This window comes from Arachis hypogaea, chromosome 12 (assembly GCF_003086295.3).
Source record: "Arachis hypogaea cultivar Tifrunner chromosome 12, arahy.Tifrunner.gnm2.J5K5, whole genome shotgun sequence".
NCBI classification, from domain to species: Eukaryota; Viridiplantae; Streptophyta; class Magnoliopsida; order Fabales; family Fabaceae; genus Arachis; species Arachis hypogaea.
Genome location: NC_092047.1, coordinates 98,068,378 through 98,092,907, shown reverse-complemented (window position 1 = coordinate 98,092,907; position 24,530 = coordinate 98,068,378). Strand labels below are relative to the sequence as shown.

At 29.3% G+C, this 24,530-nt stretch overlaps 1 protein-coding gene and 1 non-coding gene across 2 annotated transcripts; both read left to right on the top strand.

Annotated features, from left to right (window-relative positions):
• Nucleotides 1-6,162: 6,162 nt before the first annotated feature.
• On the top strand, nucleotides 6,163-10,470 carry LOC112727817 (uncharacterized). The gene is made up of 8 exons (XM_025777727.3): nucleotides 6,163-6,779; nucleotides 7,734-7,910; nucleotides 8,011-8,157; nucleotides 8,273-8,374; nucleotides 8,471-8,541; nucleotides 8,646-8,713; nucleotides 9,453-9,712; nucleotides 9,983-10,470. The coding sequence occupies exons 1-7, from the start codon at nucleotides 6,519-6,521 to the stop codon at nucleotides 9,680-9,682; spliced, it is 1,056 nt and encodes a 351-aa protein (XP_025633512.1). The 5' UTR covers nucleotides 6,163-6,518; the 3' UTR covers nucleotides 9,683-9,712; nucleotides 9,983-10,470.
• A 478-nt stretch (nucleotides 10,471-10,948) lies between these two features.
• TRNAF-GAA (transfer RNA phenylalanine (anticodon GAA)) lies at nucleotides 10,949-11,021 on the top strand. The gene has a single exon. It is a non-coding gene; the product is annotated as a tRNA-Phe (tRNA).
• Nucleotides 11,022-24,530: the final 13,509 nt, after the last annotated feature.

Sequence of the window (24,530 nt, the reverse complement as noted above, 5' to 3'; positions counted from 1 at the left end):
TCTCCTTTTTAGATTTACTTTGATGTCTAATTTTTTTTCTAATATATCTAAATCAATAGTAACTATCTCCCTACTTTTTTATACTAAAAATATTGGCTTTACATTTTTTATTTATCACTTTTATAGTTTGACTCCCGTTAAGGAGCTAATAGAATAAGTATACAATGTGTATAATGGATTGATTTTTTGTCCCAATATGAATGCTATCGTACAGGTTCGAACATCTAAGATAAAATACTACTAATCTATCAAACACAATACACTCATATTATCTAGAATAACTATTCGAGTACCATGGATAATAAACATATGATATCCTACTAAATCAAACATCCAATTTAAAATACTTGAAACTGATCACACAAATACACATTTACTATTCTAAAATAAGTATATGTGAATAGCTTTAAATAAACATTCAATACTTTAATTTTAATTTAAAATTAACCACCATTGTATACATTGTATTTATAGATCACATGTATTGGCTCCCTATACTTCCTCTTATAGTTTTATCAACTTTCTAAGGCTTGATTTGGTAAAGTTTTTACTTTTCGAAAGTAGCTTATGAAAGCTGTCTTAAAAGACAGTTTTTTAGAAGCGGCAGCACTTGCGTTTGGTAAAATCACGTTAAAAATAGCTTTTAATAAACACAAGCACTACAATTGTGTTTGGTAAAACAGATTTTAAAAATTTAAAAAAATTATAATAAACATATTTATAACGAAGAATAATTTTTTTTCAAATTTTAGAGACCAATAATTTAAATATTTATTTGATTTACTCGCTATATTAATATAAATATAGTTATCATTAGTCAATAATAAAACTTGTATGTAATCCAATGTTAGTACTGATACGTCCATTAGCCATATATATATATATATTGACTCACTTTTACAAATCAATGGGACACATATCTAGTAAAATTATATATCTATATTTACATATGTATATATATGTTATTATAATTTTGACTAATGTTCATGAAGTTGGTGTACGAAATTTTATGATTGGTTTCATAAATCAAGTCTCCTTCTTCACGTTTTAAAGAATAGAGAAAAACAAACATCTACTAAAAAATACAAAAACAACGCACAAAAAATAATATAAATAGATATAAGTTCATACCTAATACGTGATAGAGATGTATTTGTATTGAAATTGTGAAGATTAGGTTGAAAAATAAAAAAGATATGAAGATTGTGTTAGAATTTGTGAAGGTTAGGTTGAGAAATTAGAAATATGAGTATTTCAATGGTAATATAATGGTGGAAAATATGTGTGAGAAAATAAATGAAATCTGGTGTTAATAAGTAATAATGGTAATTTTGAATATTTATTATATTAGATTTTTTTATTTTGATAAGTATAAGCCAACTTTAAAAAACTCCCTCTTAGGTGGCTCAGGATTCGGTGGTCTCAGAACGCCATAACAAAACATGTTTTTTAAATTTTTCTAATAACTGCTAAATAATTATTTTTTAAATTTAATTATAAATTAATCCCATATATTTTATTTAATTATAAAAATAATTTTTATTTTATAAATAATTATTTTATCATAAATCTATCATGTTTATCAACAATCAAGAACAAAAACAATAACGAATTAGATCTTCCATTGATCCTAATAAATTTTTTGGCTATTTCAATCGATTAAAAGATTAAATTTTATCTGTCACGTTCGTGAGGAATCATAAAATCGTGTTTCCTTGAAAACCAATCGATTGGATTATCAAACCAATCGATTGAATTATAACTCAATCGATTGGATTACAGTTTACCACTAAACAATCGATTGAAAATTGTTGGGCAGCATGGTTTTCACAAAAATCAATCGATTGGTCATATTACACAATCGATTGAACAATGAATTAAATGTGAATTTTTTATAATTCAATCGATTGTTTAGAATTTTCAATCGATTGAATGCTTCAAAACAACCTGGGTCTCACAATTCAATCGATTGCTTTTGTTACTCAATCGATTGAATTCACCAAAACAATATGAATTTACCTAATTCAATCGATTGAAGTGTGCTACCCAATCGATTGAAATGTGTACTACGCCTATTTCAATCTTGTTATCGTTTTTAGAAATTATTTTGTTATTCATCTATCTTATCTTTAAAATTCTATCTTCAATTTTTGCGATTTTATTTTAATTTAGATACTCTAATCTTATCTTTTTCTTAATATTAACATTATAAATTGGTGAATAATCCATCACCAATTATTCAATCCCACCATTGAAATCGTGTATCATTTTCTTTGATTATAAAAATTTCATTGTTTTTCTTTGGAACATCCATCTACTCAATATCCAATTTTTTTGGAATTTTTTATCCGTCTATTTAATATCCACTAACCAGCATTTTGATTACAAAATCGAGGTCAGTGAATAGAATCTCTAATTTTGTAATTATTTGTTTCGATACTTTATTCGTGAAATTGATTGTGTAATGAAAAAATATTTTTTTTATCTTTTATTAAAATTCACAGACATTGAGAAATACTAAAAAGTAAATAGATGTTATTATTTTTTATTATTAATTAGCTAGCAATCAGGGACGGACCTAGAGGGGGGCGAGTAGTGGCCTGGACACCCCAAAATTTTAAGAAACTATACTTATCTATAACAATATATAATGGGAATACAGAGAGTTTGGTGTCCAATATTTTTTTCCTATTTTACCCCTATCTTTATAATCTAAAACTACATACTCAATCACGTACTCACGTTTTGTAAATTTTACATTAACCCATGACAGAATGATGTAACTGCTTCACTTAACAAAATTGCTCACTCTCAATTATAAAATTATAAAAATGGCTCCACTTACACTATAGTTTAAACAAGGTAATTTTTTTTAATTAAATGTACAAAGAATAATTTTTCTCTTTAAATTATTATCATACTATTTTAGTAATATACTCTTGATGCTTATATGCAATATATAATGATAATTAGTGTCTAAATTTAAATTCCAATATTACTCTTAAAAAGAGGTTTATTATTAAAAAATTCTTTGTCAATTTCGTTAAATAAAAAAATTTCTACCTATTTTTTCACAGTAACCTCGTTAAGATATTCTTATTGAATATAAATTATTGTTACAAATATTTTTATTAAGATATATTTTGAAGGAATAAAAGTAAAATAGTTCAATAAGGATAATTTTTTTAAAAAAATAAATTTACACTAATAATTTTTCTCTTCAAATTATTAACGTACTTTTCTAATATACTCTAAGTATCTATACAATATATAATATCAATTGGCATTCAAATTTATGTTCCAATATTGTTATTAACGAGAGAGGTTTATTATTTTTTAAAAAAATTTACACACAATAATTTTTGTATCAATATATCATGATTCATTTTAAAAATAATATTTATTCATCTAAGTCATAGAGTGTCTTGAAAAATTATATTTAAATAATTTTTTTATCTTTTAACTATTTTATATTTTTAGATTGAAAACTTTGTATTTTTTTTATTCAAAGTTTATTTTTTTTTTATTTTAATTCTCTTATTCAAAACTATTAATATGAATTTTTATTTTGTAGGATAAATAAAAAGATGAAATTTTTTTAATAAATTAAATTATTGAAAAACTTACTTATTATAAAATAAGTTAAGTATATTTCTTGATTATAAGAATACATATAATTCACTTTTGAATGTAATCAAAATAAATATAAATTTATTTAATTTTTTAAAATTTACATTAATTATTAAAATTATAACATAATGAATGTACTCCTATACAAATATAAAAGTACTTTCATAACTATTTTTTTTGTTAGGAGAAAACATGACTTAATAAGCATAAAGTCTAATTTAAACAATTATAGATAAGTAAAATAAGTAACAAAAAACGAACATAAAATTTAATTTTTTTTGTTATTTGGTATAAAAATAAATATAATAAAATAAATCATTGTTCTCATACATAATGACATAAAATTTGACATTATCCCTTTCTAGAACTATTTATAAGTTAAAAGATAAAAAAATTATTTAAATATGATTTTTCAAGACACTCTATGACTTAGATGAATAAATATTATTTTTAAAATGAATCATGATATATTGATACAAAAATTATTTTGTGTAAATTTTTTTAAAAAATAATAAACCCCTCTCGTTAATAATAATATTGGAACATAAATTTGAACGCTAATTGATATTATATATTGTGTAGGTACTTAGAGTATATTAGAAAAGTACATTAATAATTTGAAGAGAAAAATTATTAGTGTTAATTTATTTTTTTTAAAAAATTATCCTTATTGAACTATTTTACTTTTATTCCTTCAAAACATATCTTAATAAAAATATTTGTAACAATAATTTACATCTAATAAGAATATCTTAACGAGGTTACTGTGAAAAAATGGGTAGAAATTTTTTTATTTAACGAAATTGACAAAATAATTTTTTTAATAATAAACCTATCTTTAAGAGTAATATTGGAATTTAAATTTAGACACTAATTATCATTATATATTGCATATAAGCATCAAGAGTATATTATTAAAATAGTATGTTAATAATTTAAAGAGAAAATTTATTATTTGTACATTTAATTAAAAAAAATTACCTTGTTTAAACTATAGTGTAAGTGGAGCCATTTTTATAATCTTACAATTGAGAGTGAACAATTTTTTCAAGTGAAGCAGTTACATCATTCTGTCATGGGTTAATGAAAAATTTATAGAACGTGAGTACGTGATTGAGTATGTAGTTTTAGATTATAAAGATAGGGGTAAAATAGGAAAAAATATTGGACATCAAACTCTGTGTATTTCCATTATATATTGTTATAGATAAGTATAGTTTCTTAAAATTTTGGGGTGTCCATGCCACTACTCGCCCCTTCTAGGTCCGTCCCTGATTGCGAGCTAATTAATAATAAAAAATAATAACATCTATTTACTTTTTAGTATTTCTCAATGTCTATGAATTAATAAAAGATAAAAAAAAAATAATTTTTCATTACACAATCAATTTCACGAATAAAGTATCGAAACGAATAATTGCAAAATTAGAAATTCTATTCACTGACCTCGATTTTATAATCAAAACGATAGTTTATTTTTTGAACACTACAATGAAAAACTTGATTGGACCTTTGCTGATTGCTGCAACGGTGATTAAAGTTGAAGGAATAGTGAACATTAAATAGACGGATAAAAAATTCCAAAAAAATTTGGATATTGAGTAGATGGATGTTCCAAAGAAAAACAATGAAATTTTTTATAATCAAAGAAAATGATACACGATTTCAATGGTGGAATTGAATAATTGGTGATGGATTATTCACCAATTTATAATGTTAATATTAAGAAAAAGATAAAATTAGAGTATCTAAATCAAAATAAAATCATAAAAATTGAAGATATAATTTTAAAGATAAGATAGATGAATAACAAGATAATTTCTAAAAACGATAACAAGATTGAAATAGGCGTAGTACACATTTCAATCGATTGGGTAGCACACTTCAATTGATTGAATTAGGTAAATTCATATTGTTTTGGTGAATTCAATCGATTGAGTAACAAAAGCAATCGATTGAATTGTGAGACCCAGGTTGTTTTGAAGCATTCAATCCATTGGAAATTCTAAACAATCGATTGAATTATAAAAAATCCATATTTAATTCATCGTTCAATCGATCGATTGATTTTTGGGAAAACCATGCTGCCGAGCAATTTTCAATCGATTGTTTAGTGGTAAACTGTAATCCAATCGATTGAGTTATAATTCAATCGATTTGTTTGATAGTCCAATCGATTGGTTTTCAAGAAAACACGATTTTATGATTCCTCATGAACATGACGGATCAAATTTAATCTTTTAATCGATTGGAATAGCAAAAAAATTTATTAAGATCAATGAAAAATCTAATTCATTATTGTTTTTGTTCTTGATTGTTAATAAACATGATAGATTTATGATAAAATAATTATTTATAAAATAAAAAATTATTTTTATAATTAAATAAAATATATAAAGTTAATTTGTAATTAAGTTTAAAAAAGAACTATTTAGAGTTATTAGAAAAACTTAAAAAATATGTTTTATTATGTGACTATTTAATAGTCCGGAGCACATCTTTACAAAACTTTACCAAACTAAGCCTAAGTCATTTCCCATTATCCAATAAAAAATCTCGTGACATAATGAGAGAACCCGCCGCCTCCCCGTAACGGATTCTGCGGATACTTAGTTAGTAGTTACCGACTTACCGTCCCATCCCAAACCCCCAAATGATAAACCCTAGATTCGTCAATTAACCTTCAACTCCCACACAGGCTTTTGCATTTCATACTTCAAAGTTCGATTCTTTCAACCTTTAACCCAAAAAATTCTCCCTCTTCGCCCATGTCCCTCTTCTTCACCTTCCCCAATTCAAGCTCCTCTTGCAGCAACTTACATGTAACGATAACAACACAATTCGCGGTAAAAGGGAGTTTTTGAGGTTTTAAGAGTTGTTTTCGGTGAATGATGGAGGCTCGAGTTGGTATAGTAGTAGAAGGTGGGCAGAAAGCCCTTAACGCCGCCCACGGCACCGTAGTCGATGGCGGCGGGGCAGCTAAGTTTCTGCCGCATAATAATCGCCGGAACCAGCAGCAGCAGCAGAATCAACAACAGCGGCAGAAGTCGCAGATAGGAAGCGTTCATCAGCTTCTTGCCGGCGGCATCGCCGGTGCTTTCAGCAAAACCTGCACTGCACCCCTTGCTCGCCTCACTATCCTTTTTCAGGTTTCTTTTTTTCTTTATTTATTTTATGTATGAGCTTTTATTTTAATTTGTTTACCAAGTCTAGAGTTTAGTTAGTTGATAGGCACTTCGTGACTAGTGGTTTAGTTCCTGTTTGTTTTTTATGTTTGATTTTGTTTTGACTTGTGTATTTATTTATACCAAAAATTTTTTTTTAACTCTTAATTAGTATGATTAAGGGAATGATGCACAATGTAGGTTTGGTGAAAGGGTGCATCCAAATGTTGTAATGTAGGCAACACAGGTGTAAAGAAACTCTGGAATAGAGATAACCATCCCGTGTCCACAATTGTAATTTCCTGGAATTATGGGATGAGATTAGTTATGAGAATAGACCTAGACATTAGACAAGACACAAAGGAAAGAGATATAAAAATTAGTGTTTCTGTATTTTGTATTTTTGTTTGGTGATAAATTAAATATAAAGATATAAATTATGAAAGTCCAATTTAATCTCATTTCTTTCCATACAAAAAATTTAGGAAGAAAAATATAATGATAAAAAATATAATTATGAAAAATTAATAGGAATAATAAAAAAATAAGTTGTGTCTCTTATTAGGGTTTTTGTATTTTTTCTGTTGAGAAAGACATAAAATATACTAATTCAGTGTCTTAGGACACAATGTCTGCATCTATGTCTTATCTGTCAAACATGACTTGAATTTGGCCATAGTGATAGCCAATTTGAATTTGGTATATAGAAAGTAAAATCATCATACAACATAGGCTTGTTTTTTCCTTTCTCTTATCAGTTTTACATTCAACACTTAACTTGCATAAGGCGTAATGTAAAACTATCGCATTTCGTTGCATATTAGGCCTGGATAATTAACAGGTTTTTGTAATTATGTCGATGAGGTGTAACCTGATTATTCCTCCTCGTGCTAATGTGAATGAAGTTTTTTCTAAGGTTAGGATTTCTTTCCCTGACAGATACAAGGTATGCATTCTGATATGGCAACATTGAGCAAGCCTAGCATATGGTTTGAAGCTTCCCGTATTGTCAATGAAGAAGGATTTAGAGCATTTTGGAAAGGCAATATGGTTACCATTGTTCATCGTCTCCCATATTCTGCTGTCAACTTCTATGCCTATGAACACTACAAGAATGTAATCTCTTATGTCCTCTCTATAATGTAAGTTATTTCAGAAGTTATTTATATATTCTTAAGGCTTGAATTAATGTTGCCTTTACGCTGTCTGTTTGCAGCTATTACAGTCACTGATTGGTGAGAATCATAGCGGAAATGCTAGTAAAAACCTATTTGTGCACTTTGTGGGTGGTGGTTTAGCAGGTATAACAGCTGCTTCTGCCACATATCCTTTGGATCTTGTGAGAACGCGACTTGCAGCACAGGTGTTGTAGCAACCTCCCTGAGTTAAGAATTGTTAGATTACATTCATCTTCATCATGATATTCTGTTACCTTTTCACCTTGTTTATTGAGATTCTTCTATTATGTTCCTTTGCAGAGAAGTGCTGTATACTATAGGGGCATCTCACATGCTTTCAGTACCATTTGTATGGAAGAAGGTTTCTTTGGTCTGTACAAGGGCCTTGGAGCAACATTGCTGGTAGGGTGCTGCATTTTCACTTCTTTTTTTTTTGACATATCTGTCATCTTGATTTCTTCAAATAATAGTCATAAGTAATTCTTTTGTGTGATGCAGGGTGTTGGGCCCAATATTGCTATTAGTTTTTCTGTTTATGAGGCCTTACGTTCTTTTTGGAAGTCCCAAAGGTGAATATATATATATATATATATTTGCAAGGATTAAGTAGTAGTTTATGCTCACTGTATCTGTTTCCTAAATACTTCCTTCATTCCGTCATTTTGAAATTTAGGCCCGATGATTCTACTGTCATGGTCAGTCTTGCTTGTGGAAGTCTTTCAGGAATTGCATCATCGACAGGTTGGTACTTGTTAGTTTGTAGCTATTTGCAATGGCAGGATGATTCCTCAATTTTTTTTTAAATAAATTGTTCAACATCCTGGGCAACCTGTTATTTGACAGATTTATATGTGATGCTCATTTAATTACTTTTCATGCACGTGATGAATATAGTTACCATGGTGAAGCTGGGAAATTCATCATCATTTACATATCTAAATGTTATTTTGGTTTTCCTGTTACCATTGGCTGAGTTTCTTTTGAGCTTTTTTAGTTAAATTGTTTTGTACTTCCTTCAATTTTGGGGCTTATATATTGGCTAATGATATTTATTTATTTTTTTGAATTTTGAGGAAATATAGTAGTACTGTGGAATGTGAAAGCTGGAAGTACTATTTGGTATTCTAAACGATCTATCAGTGTTTCCCTTTTAATTGATTTGTTTGCTTCTGACTGTTAGATGTGTTTGACATATGGTATGACTGTGTGAGCTGTTAGACGTCTTTGATCTGTTAGCTTTTAATTATGTGCCTAAATATTTGGCTAAACTCATTTTGTGATGCAAGCTGACATTTTCTTGAATGAACTTATTTCATGGAAAGAGTTTGGATTGCTCATGTCTTGCTTGATGATTTGGACAAGGAAGAATTTGTTTTATAGTAATTAATCAGATAAGATACTGTGTATTTCTTATGATATTTTCTAGGCACTAAGTCACTAACCATGTATTGTATGTGTAATGATCTCTTGCAACATTCAGCAACATTTCCTTTAGATCTCGTAAGACGGAGGATGCAATTAGAGGGTGCAGGTGGTCGAGCTCGTGTTTATAACAGTGGTTTGTTTGGGACATTTAGGCGCATAGTTCAAAATGAAGGGTTGCGAGGTCTGTACAGAGGGATTTTGCCCGAGTATTACAAGGTTGTTCCTGGTGTGGGCATTGTCTTTATGACTTATGAGACACTGAAGATGCTTCTAGGAGATATTTGAATCGTCAATTTCCCCTAGTTTATCCCAAAGGTGAAGTTAATTTGAAGAACACAATTTGAGTGATATATGTTCCTTCACTGAATATGGCATTTTGTTCCCTTTTATTTTTATTCATTTATTTTTCTCCTCTTCCTGTCACTAGTCATTGCATTACCAACATATTTCGTGGGTGATGTCATGATTGATTTTTATGAAAGAATTTATTTTGCGGAAAGTAATTGGATAAAAGATAATATTGCGACTTTGGCGCCCAGGGAAAGAAGGGCATATATCTAACATATGTTCTCTTGCTACATGCAGAAACATTCCATTTGACCTTGTAAGGTGCATGGTGCTTGTGGTTGTGGTTGAGCTCTTGTCTGTAATACTACGATTTATGGATTACAATACAAAGCGGTTATTTGCAATCAGGACTATAACTTATGAGACATTGAAGGGGCATCTTAAGAGTTATTAGCATTTTCAATAGTCAGTTTCATGTGTCTAATGGTAGTGTTAGTTGAATATGATTTGAGTGGAGTATGACTTTTCAGGGAAAAGGATATGCTTTAATTTAAGATTTCATGGCTTCACATGTTTCTAGGAAATTTTGTAGTTAATTTTGATGTTACTACCTATGTAATTTGTTAGGTAGTTGTAGCTCATGAGTTACTTCAATTGTACTAATTTCGGATTTAGATTTGATCCATACTGAAGTTAATCAACAAAGGGATCATGTTGCAGGACATTTGTTTTCCTTGGAAGTCTCATTTTTACAAATTTTGATGAAATAATATATCATTGTTGGAGAGGGTATGAGTCTTAACTCAATTCTTGTATTATCGAAAATCTTTATATTTGAAATTTATTTTACAAACTAACTGTTGAATGATAATTTTACATTAATCCATCTTTGTTCAAGATATTATTTTTATATACATGAATTCCACATAATAGATATGCCGTAAATAAATGTAAAAGTGAACTATTTAATCGCATTCTGAGTGATGTTCAATGGTAAGAATTTTATTCTATAATAGCAAGTTGTTTAGAGGGGTAAGCATACTGACTTTTATACAATGACCAATATCAATGGATTTCCTTTTACTAACTAGTAATAGAATCAAAATTTTAGTATATTATTAATCCAAACGTCTTATTTAAGTAGAGTTGATTAAGTGCATGAAATAATGATGTCGGATTCTATGGCTAAATTGGCAATTCTGAGAAAGGAAATTGTTCGCAAACTTTAAACATAATCTTAAAAAAATTAAAATTAGCATCGATGCGGGGATAGCTCAGTTGGGAGAGCGTCAGACTGAAGATCTGAAGGTCGCGTGTTCGATCCACGCTCACCGCACATTTTGCTTTTTTTTATTTTTCATTTAATTTAATGTAAAAATGGTTATTTCTATCATCTTATTATGTTATAAAAATTTTTTTTTACCTTACCTTTTCATATTCTTTTTTAACCTTAACTTTTTATATTTTCTTATTCTATTTTTATATAAGTTACATTATTGTTTTTAATGTTAACTTTTTTTAATAGTTTTTATTTTTCATTTAATTTAATGTAAAAATGGTTATTTCTATCATCTTATTATGTTATAAAAAATTTTTTTTACCTTACCTTTTCATATTCTTTTTTAACCTTAACTTTTTATATTTTCTTATTCTATTTTTATATAAGTTACATTATTGTTTTTAATGTTAACTTTTTTTAATAGGTATAAATTTAATTAAAATCCAATTCATTCTCTTATCCTTTCATATTCATTTCTATATTTACTATATAAATTAATATTCGAATAATTATCCAAATCAGTCTCCAAAAATTTTAAAGCGGACATTTTAGTGTCCAAGAAAAATTAATACACAGATCAATCCCCAAAGTTTTATTCCGGCAGACAAATCAGTCCCCAATTCATTTTTCAGCAGAGTAATTACTCAGATCAGTCCCCACAGATTTTAAAAACGAACATTTTAGTCCTCATACAAAATTAATACACAATCAATTTCCAACGTTTTTCTCTATCAGACATAACAATTCTCTGTCCAAAAAAGTAAAATTATTATTATTATTATTATTATTATTATTATTATTATTATTATTATTATTATTATTATTATTATTAATTACACGATAATATTGTACCATAATTTTTTATATTTTTTAGATAAAAATAATGATAAATTTATTTATTCGATTCTTTTATATATATATACTCAATAATAATAATAATAATCAATAAAATTATTAGAGATTATTCTACAAAAAATTTAAAGTTAAAACTATTTTATACTTTTATATTTAATATAATCAAAAGATGTCCTATTTTTAAAAACATGTCTGTATTAAAAGAAAAATATTTTAATTTAGATTTCAAAACATCATTATGCACCTTACTTGTTTCTAACGAAAAGAGTGTATTAATATGCTAGTGTCATTGTCCACATGCATAAAGTTAAGTTAATAATAAAAATGGTCGACATATAGTAAAAATAAAATGGACGGGGACTGTTATGTCCGACAAAGAAAAATGTTAAGGATTGATTTGTGTATTAATTTTTTTTGGAGACTAAAATGTCCGCTTTTAAAATTCTTGGATACTGATCTGGGTAGTTACTCTGCCGGAAAATGAACTGCGGACTAATTTGTCTGCCGGAATAAAACCTTGGAGATTAATTTGTATATTAATTTTTTTTAAACTAAAATATCCACTTTTAAAATCCATGAAGACTGATTTGGGTAATTACTCTTAACATTCATTTTACACATTTTTTTTTATCTCCTCTCACATAATTTTATACCTCTTTTTCTTTTCCTTCTCCTTCTCCATTTTATTAATTTTTTGCACAATTGGAATTTGGTTGATGACTATAATTTTTATCTTTATTTTTTTAATTTGCTAAATGTATGTATTAGATAATTATGTGATTGTATTCATTAATTTTTCTATTTTTTGTGTAATTATATTCATGAGTTATATAGTGTCTTTGTTGCCTATATATATCACTTCTTTTTCTTTCAACAATTTATATTTTTTAATATCCTAATAATATTATTGAAAATACATGTTGTCATGTTTCATAAAAAATAAAATTAGAAAATTGAATGTCATTTTTAATTATCAAAATATTAATAATATTCATTATATAAATCAACATTCACTTTACACATTTTTTTATCTCTTCTAATATAATTTCATACCTTTTTTTCTTCTCTCTCTCCATTCTTGCTCATTTTTTGTACAACTAGAATTTGGTTGATGACCATAGTTTTTTTTTTTTAATTTGCTAAATGTATGTATTAGGTGATTGTGTGATTGTATTCATTAATTTTTCTATTTCTTTGTGTAAATGTATTCATAAGTTATATAGTGTCTTTGTTGCCCATATATCACTTTTTTTCAGCAATTTATATTTTTTAACATTATTTAGTTGTAATAATATTGTTGAAAATACATATTGTCATGATTCATGAAAAATAAAATTAAAAAATTAAATATCATTTTTAATTATCAATACATTAATAATATTCATACTTGTATTTTATCTAATAATTTTATCATTGTACTATAGTATTTAAATATAATCTAAAAAAATTAAAAAAATAACTATTTAAAAAAAATATTATATAAAATTAGGTGAATAAACTTTAATTGAATATTTTTATTATTTATAATCTAATTTAGTATAATTTTATTTTTTATAATTATTAATTTTAATTAATTTTTTATTTTAAATTGCCATTTATCATCAACCGCTATAAAATTTAAATTAATTTTGATATGCTACTAAAAAAATTTTAAACTTCTTAATTAATTAAATTTAGTTCATATTATTATCCAATTAAATTATAAAGTAACGATTAAACACAATTATTATCTATATTAAAACGGTATATTTTTGTATTTTTTTTGTTAAATAATAATATTATTAAATCATATATAAATTACCAAATTAAATAAATGTATTGTACAATAATTTTACAAATTAACTTCTAAATTTAATATTAATTTATATATAATCTAATATATCCTTAAATAATATATAAAAGATATATTTGTTTAAGAGAAATAAAATTTATCAACATAAAAATTATAAAAAATAAATAAATAAAATAATTAAAGATATATTTATTTTCTTATAAAAAAAAGTTAGTTCTTCTTCTTAAATATTATAAAAAGATTCAGTCCTTCTTAATAATTTTAGTATTAAAGGTCTTTTTAATAATTAAATCTTTCTAACGGTCTTTTAGAACAATTTTCTCTATATAATATTTCAAATTTATATTATATAATATAATTAAGAGTAATTACCTAAATCAGTCCCCAAAAATTTTAAAAGCAGATATTTTAATCTTCAAAAAAAAATTAATACATAAAAACATCCCTAAAATTTTACTCCAACAGACTCCCAGTTCATTTTCATAGCTCTGTTATAAATTATCCTGATTTTTCTGGTTGTCTGGCTATATTTTGCGCAACACTTTTTTATTTGTAAAAGTACACATTAACTTTAAGATTTCGGTTTTGCATTACTTAGCGGGAAATTCTACTGTGCTAAAGGAGTATTCCTTCCTTAGGTGCTGAAGCATGCGTGTCAAATTAGGAAGGTATACGCGTGTATTTTGCAATATGAAGGTGACTTTGAACTTTGATAAGTGACAAGTAATGATTGCAGAAATTGGACCCACAATAACAGGCTTTGTCTAGTAATTAATCCTAGAAAGGTGAATTCTATCATGTAGAAGAGAGATTCCTTCTATATGTGTAGAAATTTGTTGTCATTTTTCTAGTAGAACAAGTGTTTAGAAAGAAAGTGCAATTAAAGCTATGATGGAAGACAAAAGCTGATCTTGGTGCAGAGTGTAGACCCCACTACAGTAGATTAATTTCACCAATATTTAATGATGTAAAGTTGATTAGTTATTAATTATAAATGATAATGATGGGCTGGTTTTTGTTTTTTTTTTCTTTAATGGATTTAAGTTTTTGGGCCAAGCCATTTTTTTTCCTGAATTTGGGTCTTAATTGAAATTTTTTTATGAAAAACGAAAATAATAAACATAATACCTTATGGATTTGGGGGTTATTTGAATTTTTTTTTGTTTGGGTCTTAATTGATTTTTTCTGTTTAGATATAGGTGTTGATTGATTTTTTTTATGAAAAGTTGACACTTTTTTTGACATGAAAAATGTATTTTTGTGTTTTTGAAAATATTAGTTTAGTATTTTCACATGTTATTTTTATTCTAATACTCTCAATAATCTTATTATTAATAATGTTTTAGACTATAATCATTCATTAGTTATGATTTTATTATTAGTTATATAGTTAATTTTTGGAGTAGGATAAATAATTTACGTTATAAAAAATTATAATAGTGCACAAGAATAAAATGCTTTAGTATTTAGAATTTAATTTTGGTTCATTTAGGGTTTATTTTGATGATAAATTCGTTTAGGGTTTATTTTTTAGGTAAATTAAATCCAATAAATTCGATTTATATGAAATAGTCTTCACTACAATATTTTTTCATAGTAAATTGATTCCAATGAATTCGATTTACTAATACACCTACTAATTCGAATCATATGTAATTGAAACACATGTAAATTTGAAACTCAGTCGTGTTTATTTATGTGATTTATTCTTAGAATGAATGTTATCACATTTATACATTGAATTAGTTAATATAGAGATTAAGTAGAGTATTATCTATTATTGGATATGATATGATATGATATCATTCTTTCATGATTCATAATTTAGGTGAATTTTATTGCTATTTTTTTATTCTTTCTTTTTATATTTAATTCGTTTTAAAATTATGAAATGATAAATATTGCTAAAAAAATGAATCCTTTAAAAAATGAGCCTTATAAAAAATTTTTAAAAAATAATTATGTACTTTGTATTCATAATATTTAAATAAAATCTAACATATTCAAATTAGATTAAAAACCATTTAAATTCTTTTTGTTGTTTCATTATTTTTAAACTTGTGAATAAAATGGTTTAGTTATTCAAATTTATTGTTATTTGATTTAGGGTTTAGTGTAAGATGCTTTAGGATTTAGATTTTAGTGTAGAAAACTTTAGAATTTAGAATTTAAAAATATATTATTTAGAATTTAGAGTTGGATGGTTTAGAGCTCAGGATTGGATAATTTAAGTTTCATGATTAAGAAATCAGGGTTTGTGGTTTATTGTTAGAGATTAAAATTAAATGGTTTAAATTTTTTATTCTAAAATTGGATTGCTAAGTATTTTAATATTTAATGATAAGGGGTTTAGTGTTTAGGATTGACATTTTCGATAAAATTTAAAAAATAGATACAGTGTTGATGACCAGATTTTTTATACTTAATAATGTTAATTTAGTTGTTAATTCATTTATGTGTAGGTTAATTTAATGATAACATAAATTATGTGTAGGTTAATGGTTAATGTGAACAAAAATATTTAAGTAATTGTTATTTAAATTTTTACTTGTTAGTAAATTATTTTTAAAATAAAGATATGGTGAATAACTGAATTTGTAAAAAATTATTGTTTTATTGGTTAGAATGGTTATTTGAATTTAGAATTTAATTTCTTGTATGTGAGTTTTTTAAAGCGGTTAATCTTTGATTTTAAACAAAACATATTCAAATAACCCCAAACCCACAAAATACTATATTTATTATTTTCGTTTTTCATAAAAAAATCAATTAAAACTCAAATCCAAGAAAAAAAATTTAGCCTGGCCCAAAAACTTATTTCCATTAAAAAAAAAATCAGCCCATCATTATCATTCATAATTAATAACTAATCACACATTTAACAATTTTACATTATTAAATCCTTTAATTTATCTACTGCAGTGGATTTTTTTTTTTTTTTTAACAGTGTTAGTGTGCTCTGTTAAGGTTTCTTAGTGTTCTGTTAGGGTTTCTTAACGGAGTTCCTAGTGCCGTCAAGGCTACATTGTCAAGATCAATTAAATCTCAATACAAGTCTACGTAATCTGCATGGCTGAGACAACGAGGGATGAAGATCGGATCGAGGAAGACAACCTGAAAGGAGGTAGGAATGTGATTCTACTAGAAGAGGCAGACATATCAAAAGGTATTAACGCTTGCTCCAATAGTCTCTATGGCAGACTCTTTGCTTCCAAAACCTTCTCAATTGGAACCATGGGGAATGCTTTAAAGGCTATATGGGAAACCCGGAAGGATTTAGCGTGAGTGACAAAGGGGATAATTCCTTCCAATTCTTTTTTAATAAAGAAGTGGATGTCTTGCGTGTTGAACGTGGTTCTCCATGGCTATTCAAAGATTATGTGCTCCATGTCAAGAGATGGAAGGAAGATCAGATCTGTGATGAAGAGATTATTTCCAATTTTTCAGTTTGGGTTCAATTTTGGGGTTTGCCAGAATCGTTTAAAACCCTCGAAGTTGGACGTAAATTGGGAGAGAATCTGGGCACAGTGTTGGAGGTAGGTAAATTTCAGATGCGAGGCAGAGAAACTAGGATTGTGAAAGCCAAAATCAATATCGATGCTACCAGGCAAGTGAGAGATCAGTTAATAGTGGTAGGACCTAATAAAAAGGAGGTAGAAGTGGCACTGCGCTATGAGAGACTTGGAAAGTTCTGTACCTATTGCGCAAAATTGGGGCATGAGGTGAAAAACTGCCATGATCTGCTGAAGGACACAGAGAGTGAGATGGTAAAAGAGGATGACATTGGCGAATGGGTTAAAGCTAGCCAAGTGGGAACGCGAATCTACTCTGAAGGAGAAAGAACATTCAACAACTCAACCCAAAACTAGAATAAGGCCACTCAACGTAAGAAAAAACCGGTCTTAAACTGCTTATTGGAAGAATTTGCAGGGATGTCAATGCAAGAAGGGAAACAAAGTTTGAAACCACAAGACACTGGTAACAGGGCAGCACCTGAGTCACCTCAATCAGCCAATTCTAGAACAGAATGCATGGAGGTTATCATAGCTGGTCAGTCCAATACCAAGGAGGATGAAGGGCAGCTTATGCAATTCGCTATTGGGGAGTGTCTCACTACAGAAAAAGGTAGGAAGTGGAAAAGGTTAGCAAGACAAGGTGCTGCAGAGTCAGATACTAAAAGTGAACCCAAAAAAAGGTTGATGAGTGGTATAGCTGAAGTAACTACAAAGAAAGCAAGAACAGAGGATGAAAATGCAGTTGAACAGATGGTGGAGGGTGCTAGCCTACAAATGGCACCCAAGGCGCCATGAGAACTATAGTTTGGAATTGTCGGGGTTTGGGGAGACCCCTGACAATTCACACCTTAAAAGGGATCTGTAAATCCCACTCCCCCGAGATTGTGTTTATAAGTGAAACAAAGAACCAATCTCGACAGGTGGAAGCAAAACTTCGGGTATGCGGCTACGAAAACTGGCATATTGTTAACCCGGCAGGAGTGGCAGGAGGACTTGTGCTAGCTTGGAAGGACAGCATCAGTGTTCAAATTATTAGCAGTGGAGAATTTTTTGTGGCAGCCGAAATTAAGGAAGTCGGAAGCAGTGAGGTATGGGCGTTCATTGGTGTCCATTTGAGTTGTTCAGAACAAATTCGATCCTTACAGTTTGAGGAGCTTATAACAATGAGCCAACACATGGAAGGAAAAGTGGTAATAGCAGGCGATTTTAATGCTATAACAAGCCAAGCGGAAAAGGAGGGTGGAGGCCAAAAATCAGCAACCACCATTGCAACATTCACTAATTTTATTGACAGTAACGAATTGGTGGATATTGGAATGGTGGGGCACCCCTTCACGTGGACAAATCGAAGACAAGGAGAGGATTTGGTGAAGGAGAGGCTTGACCGCTATTTAGTTGGGATGGAATGGAAGTTGAAGTTTCCGAATGCAGTGGTGCACAGGCTCACAGAGTCAGGCTCGGATCATGCTCCAATTTTGATGGAAACCGAACCTCAATCCTGGCATAGTAAAAGGCGGTTTAAATACCAGGAACGTTGGTGTGGAGAAGAGGATGTCAAGAGAATTGTCAGTGAAGTGTGGAGAATGGAAGTTGTAGGCTCGGCTATGTTCTCCTTGGCCCAAAAGTTGAAAGTTTGTAGACATAGACTGGTTCAATGGCAGAAAACTCACAAAACAAACTCCCGGAAAGAAATTGAGGACCTTCAAGCTAAACTAGAGGAGTTACGGGTGGCTGGAATCAATGGGGGAGAGGAGGTTACCAGTTTGGAAGAGAAGTTGGAGCTGGCATATTTGAAAGAAGAGAGCTATTGGCGAGAAAAATCTAGAATCAAGTGGCTAAAAGAAGGAGATCAGAACACTAGATTCTTTCACCAGAAATTTCAATCAAGGATGCGAAGGAACAAAATTTGGAGATTAGTGGGGAGGGACAATGAGATTGCATCGAAACCGGAGGATATTGCAAAGGTAGCTGAGGACTACTTTTGCGATATTTTTACTTCTTCTTGTTCGGCTGATCCGAATCCATACTTAGAGGATTTGGAGTCTAAGGTTACAGCTTCCATGAACCGTAGGCTCCAAAGGCCAGTAACTATGGACGAGGTCAAAAGAGCTACATTTAGTGTTCATGCTCAGAGTGCTCCTGGTGATGACGGGTTTACAGCTAAGTTTTTTCACTTTTTCTGGGATATAGTTGGAGGTGACGTTTTTAAGGCAGTGAGAAGTTTCTTTCACAGTGGCAGAATTTTAAAAAGTTTCAATCATACTCAAATTTGTTTGATTCCAAAGGTGCCAGATGCCAGTGACATGACTCAGGTACGACCGATCAGTTTGTCTTCAGTTATGTATAAAATTATTTCTAAAGTTATGGTGCACCGATTACAAGGTATTATAAATAAAATTATAAGTCCAAATCAGAGTGCGTTTCTCAAAGGAAGACTCATTTCAGATAATATTCTAATTGCCCACGAATGTATGCACTATTTGAAAAATAAGAGAAGTGGGGCAGAGCATGAGATGGCTATTAAACTAGACATGAGCAAGGCTTATGATAGGGTTGAATGGCATTTTTTATGGTATATTATGGATAAGCTGGGGTTTGATGCTAAATGGATTAACTGGACTAAGGAATTGGTAACGACTGTTTCTTACTCTATTGTTGTGGAAGGTCAACCATTTGGCTATTTTAGGCCAAATAGGGGCATCCGACAGGGTGACCCCCTATCTCCATATCTCTTTCTTTTTTGTGCAGAAGGACTTTCCTTCTTGCTACACAAGGCAGAGCAAAACAGATTAATTCAAGGAGTTCAAGTTAATCGGAGATGCCAAACAATTAATCACCTTTTGTTTGCTGATGATTCAATCCTTTTTTGCAAGAGCGCACCTAATACAAGCCAAAGCATTCTAGAATTGCTAGAGACCTATGAGGGTTTTAGTGGGCAAAAAGTCAATTTGAATAAGTCGGCTATCTTTTTCAGTCACAACACTCCTCAGAACACAAGACTAGCAGTTGCTCAGACACTAAATATTGAACATATCGGAGCACAAGACAAATACCTGGGACTGCCATCTATAGTTCAAAAATCAAAGAAAGCAACCTTCGGAGCTATCAAGGATAAAGTTCAGAAGAGGATTATGGGTTGGAAAAGAAGTATATTGTCATCAGGTGGCAGGCACACGCTATTGAGAGCGGTGGGGGAGGCGATTCCTATTTATACACTCTCTTGTTTCAAGCTCCCGGACACGCTGTTGACTGAGATTCATAGCATGCTCTCACAATTTTGGTGGGGTCAAAAAGGCGCAGAATGAAGAATGGTTTGGATTAAATGAGACACAATGACGAGACCAAAGAAAGATGGAGGGCTGGGGATCAAGGATCTAAGGGCGCAAAATTTGGCTTTATTGGGTAAGCAATGTTGGCGTCTAATGAAATACCCTAATTCTACTATATCAAGAATGCTCAAAGCTAAATATTTCAGATATACAGATTTCCTACATGCAGAGATAGGAAGCATACCGTCGTGGGGTTGGAGAAGTGTTCTTGAAGGGCGCAAGGTGATCGAGAAAGGCTTGTTATGGAAAATAGGCTCTGGCACTAATGTTCGCATCTTCCATGACCCCTGGCTCCCACCACCAGTGCCCCTTAATGTCCCTCAAAATGCACTCACAATCCCGCCAAATATGCAAGTGTATTACGTTAGTGCGTTACTAAATCCTGATAGAAGTTGGAATAAAAATCTGATTGAGTCGATTTTTTCAGTTGATATATGCAATAAAATTTTTTCAATCAAACCAACAGAGGAAGAGGATGAAGTTAATTGGTGCTGGACAAAATCTGGTATATATGAAGTTGGGTCAGGATACAAAATTGCTTATGGATTCTTTCATTCTCCTACTTCATTGAGGTCCCAGAACATACACAACAGAGTCTGGAATAGCATTTGGGAGTTGAAATTACCACATAAAATTAAGATTTTTCTATGGAAAAGTCTTCATGAAAAGCTTCCGGTGTTGCAACAAGTTCACAGCCGGTTCGCATCCACTCCTGCCACTTGTCCAAGATGCATGTTGAAGGCTGAATCAATTTCTCATGCTTTGTTCCAATGCCCCCTGTCTTCAATAATATGGAGCCTAAGCTTAATAACCCCTGACCTATGGATGAGAGAAGAAGAAACTTTTTTCAATTGGTGGCAACGAGTCTTATCCTGGGCAGTGGCTCAATTCGACGGTAGACAAAAGACCCTCCTCATAGCGGCGTTGTGTTGGAGCACTTGGAAAGCGAGAAATCGATGTGTTTTTGAGAAGGTAATAAGCCCAGCACCAGAGATAGTGAAAGAAGCTAGCAATTTAGTGCGTGAACTCGTGAACCATACCTGATAGATGCTACTTTTTCTTTACTCTTACTTTACTCTTCTTTAAGCTCTTAGTCTTTCAGTCACAGCTGATGATAAATGGAAATACCCAATTCTTTTGTACTTCCTTATGGAAACACTTTTATTTTATATTAATAAAATAATATTTATCTTTGGAAAAAAAAAATCTACTGCAGTGGAATCCACACTCTGTACCAAAATTAGCTTTTATCTTTCACCATAGCTTTAATTGCACTCTCTTTTTAAATACTTGTTCTACTACTAAAATGATAACATATTTCTACACATATAGAAGAAATCTCTCTTCTACATTATAAAATTCACCATTATAAATCTTAATGTTAAAATTTTATAATCATAAATAATATTAAATATATTAATATTCATGAATTTTTTTATTGTGTGGGCTTGGGCTTATGCTGAAGTAAACATACAAGTGAGTTTGGTAGGTATGAAGTGTGCCAAATATGTTGCATCGACAGATTGAAAAAAAAAAAAAATTTCACACAGCCCATATGATGTGAATGGCGTGCTTTCGTTTCTGACAAAAAAAACAAGGAGATGCCTTCATGAACCTCTCATCCCTCTCCAACACCACATCAGAGAAGAGAGACATCAATAAACCTCGGCAGCCACTGAACCCCACGTCCCCACCTTTTTCATTGCCGTCGGCGTCACTTGAATTGAGACTGTCGATTCTCGTTCGGTCTTCGTGACGTCTATAGAGGAGATCGGATTTTGTAACTACTTAAAATATTAAAAATAATTAAATTTATTATAATAATCAATATATTTTTTATACTAATATTATCAATTAATAATAATAATAATAATAACAATAATAATAATAATAATAACAATAAGGTAACTTTTTAAGATTATTTTATTCAAATAAACTTAAGTTCATCTTATTTAATTCAAAAATACTATTCGCGTATCAAATTAGCCACTAAAATCACTCACCAATGTATTTGTATATAAGTATATATGTGGTTTAATTTAGTTTCAACGTGTATTTATATTGCAACATGTATCTTATTTACGTAGTTGATTTCAATGTACACATAGCATAATTCTATGTGATTATTGTTCCCTAGAAGGGGAGTAGATTATCTCCAATGAAAAAAAACTGAATGGTGTCCAGTGTTTAGTCTCACCCTTTATTGTTCTCTATCTCTTATTTATTTTTAGTCTTACTTATAGAATTAAAGGTGAGAGATCATAATTTATTCTCTAAGTGTTAAAAAAAATGGAAGGATCCATTTTTCTCTAGAAGAGTATACATTAAAAAAATAGAAAACATGGATTGTCATTAACATATTATGTACATAGGAGAAAAATGTTATTCTCTCTACAACTAATTTAGAACACTTAATTATTACTTCCAACACAATAATTACTAAACATTATATATAAAAATATACAATAAACACATACACGTAAATTTATGTTTGCCTATTTTATGCTAAAATTTATAATTGTTAAAATAAATATTGTTTGAATAATATTACTTAAAATCATTCTAGATAGATAATTATTAAAAAAACTTTATATTAAATTATTATGTTATCTTTTTAATTATATTTAATTTTTTTCTACCTTTTTTAATATGTTTTTTATATAGTATTTTTTATTATTATCTATTTTAGTATGCAATAATTTTTTATTATTATAATAAAAGTTCATATTTATTGATTAATTTACAATAACATATAAAAATTGATCACTTTTTAAGTACTTAGATTATAATAAAATAATATTCATTTACTACATTAAAAATAACATTTAAAATAACATATTTTAGTACTTTTTTAAGTACTCTCAGTAATCTTATTAGTAAATTCTAACTTCTTACTAGTTATGTTTTAATTATTATTTATGCTTAATTTTTTATTTAATTTATCATTTCTAATACCAACAATAATATATATTATAAAACATTAGAATAGTAAATCATGCACAAGATTTATAATGATAAATATTACGATGTCAAATAAAAAAAAATATTCTTTAGTTTCTTTGGTATTCCCAGTTATCATTTTGTTTTTTTTAAGACAGAGAACCTTGTCTAATTTTTTTGTTGGTTTCAATATTTTTCTTTTTATTTTGGACCTCATTACATACTTTTTTAAATTTTTAATTTCTTAGCCCATCCTACACTTTTTTTTCCACTATATGTGACCCAAATTAACTAGGTTAATTACTAGACAAAGCCTGCTATTGTGGGTCCAACTTCTACAGCCATTGCTTGTCACTTGTTAAAGTTCAAAGTCACATTTATACTACAAAATACACGCATACACCTTCTTAATTTGACACGAATGCTTGGAAGGAATCCTCCTTCAGATAGTAGAATTTCCCTTATTTAACACATATTTTGTAAAATGTAACGTTAACCTATCTTACAAACATGACATTGATCTCTTACTATATATATGACAGATTTTGGAATGATGAATATACTGTTTTACATAATCTCCGAATAAATCAGCATATTTTAAGCTATGTAAAAAGGTTTTCCATACTTTGAATTAATGCTTTCATTACGGGGAAAAGACATATTTCCTCTCTTGAATCTTACATCAAGCAAGAAAGAGAGGACATCAGAAGATTTTCCATAGGAACACAACATTGTCTCAGCTCCACACTAGTGATTAACGTATTGTTTTATCAATTTCAAAAGAGGTGAGTCTCACATGTAGAGTAAAGTAAATAAACCCAAAATTAGTCTTCAAAATAGTTATGAGAGGTCAATTTTCTGTATCGAAATGAGTTGTAATCAGTTTAGTTTTCCAAAAATCAAAATTCATTTTAAGATATTGCACAACTGTCGTTATATATTAGGAAGGGGATACTCCCATAAAAATGTCCAAAACAACTTTTTTTTAAGTTGTTGACGTGTCATTCTGTGATTGATTGTTTATTAAAAACCGGTTAATAAAATTTATTTCCAAACCAGATGTTTTAAACCCGGTTCGACCCATCCGGTTTACATAAACCAGTTCGGGTCTTTTTTTTTTTTTTTCCTTAGATCT

Coding starts and splice junctions, on each gene's coding strand:
- LOC112727817 (XM_025777727.3), top strand. CDS start 6,519: ATGATGGAGGCTCGAGTTGGTATAGTAGTAGAAGGTGGGCAGAAAGCC. Junction 6,780..7,733: donor GCCTCACTATCCTTTTTCAG/GTTTCTTTTTTT, acceptor TTTCCCTGACAG/ATACAAGGTATGCATTCTGA. Junction 8,542..8,645: donor TCTTTTTGGAAGTCCCAAAG/GTGAATATATAT, acceptor TTTGAAATTTAG/GCCCGATGATTCTACTGTCA.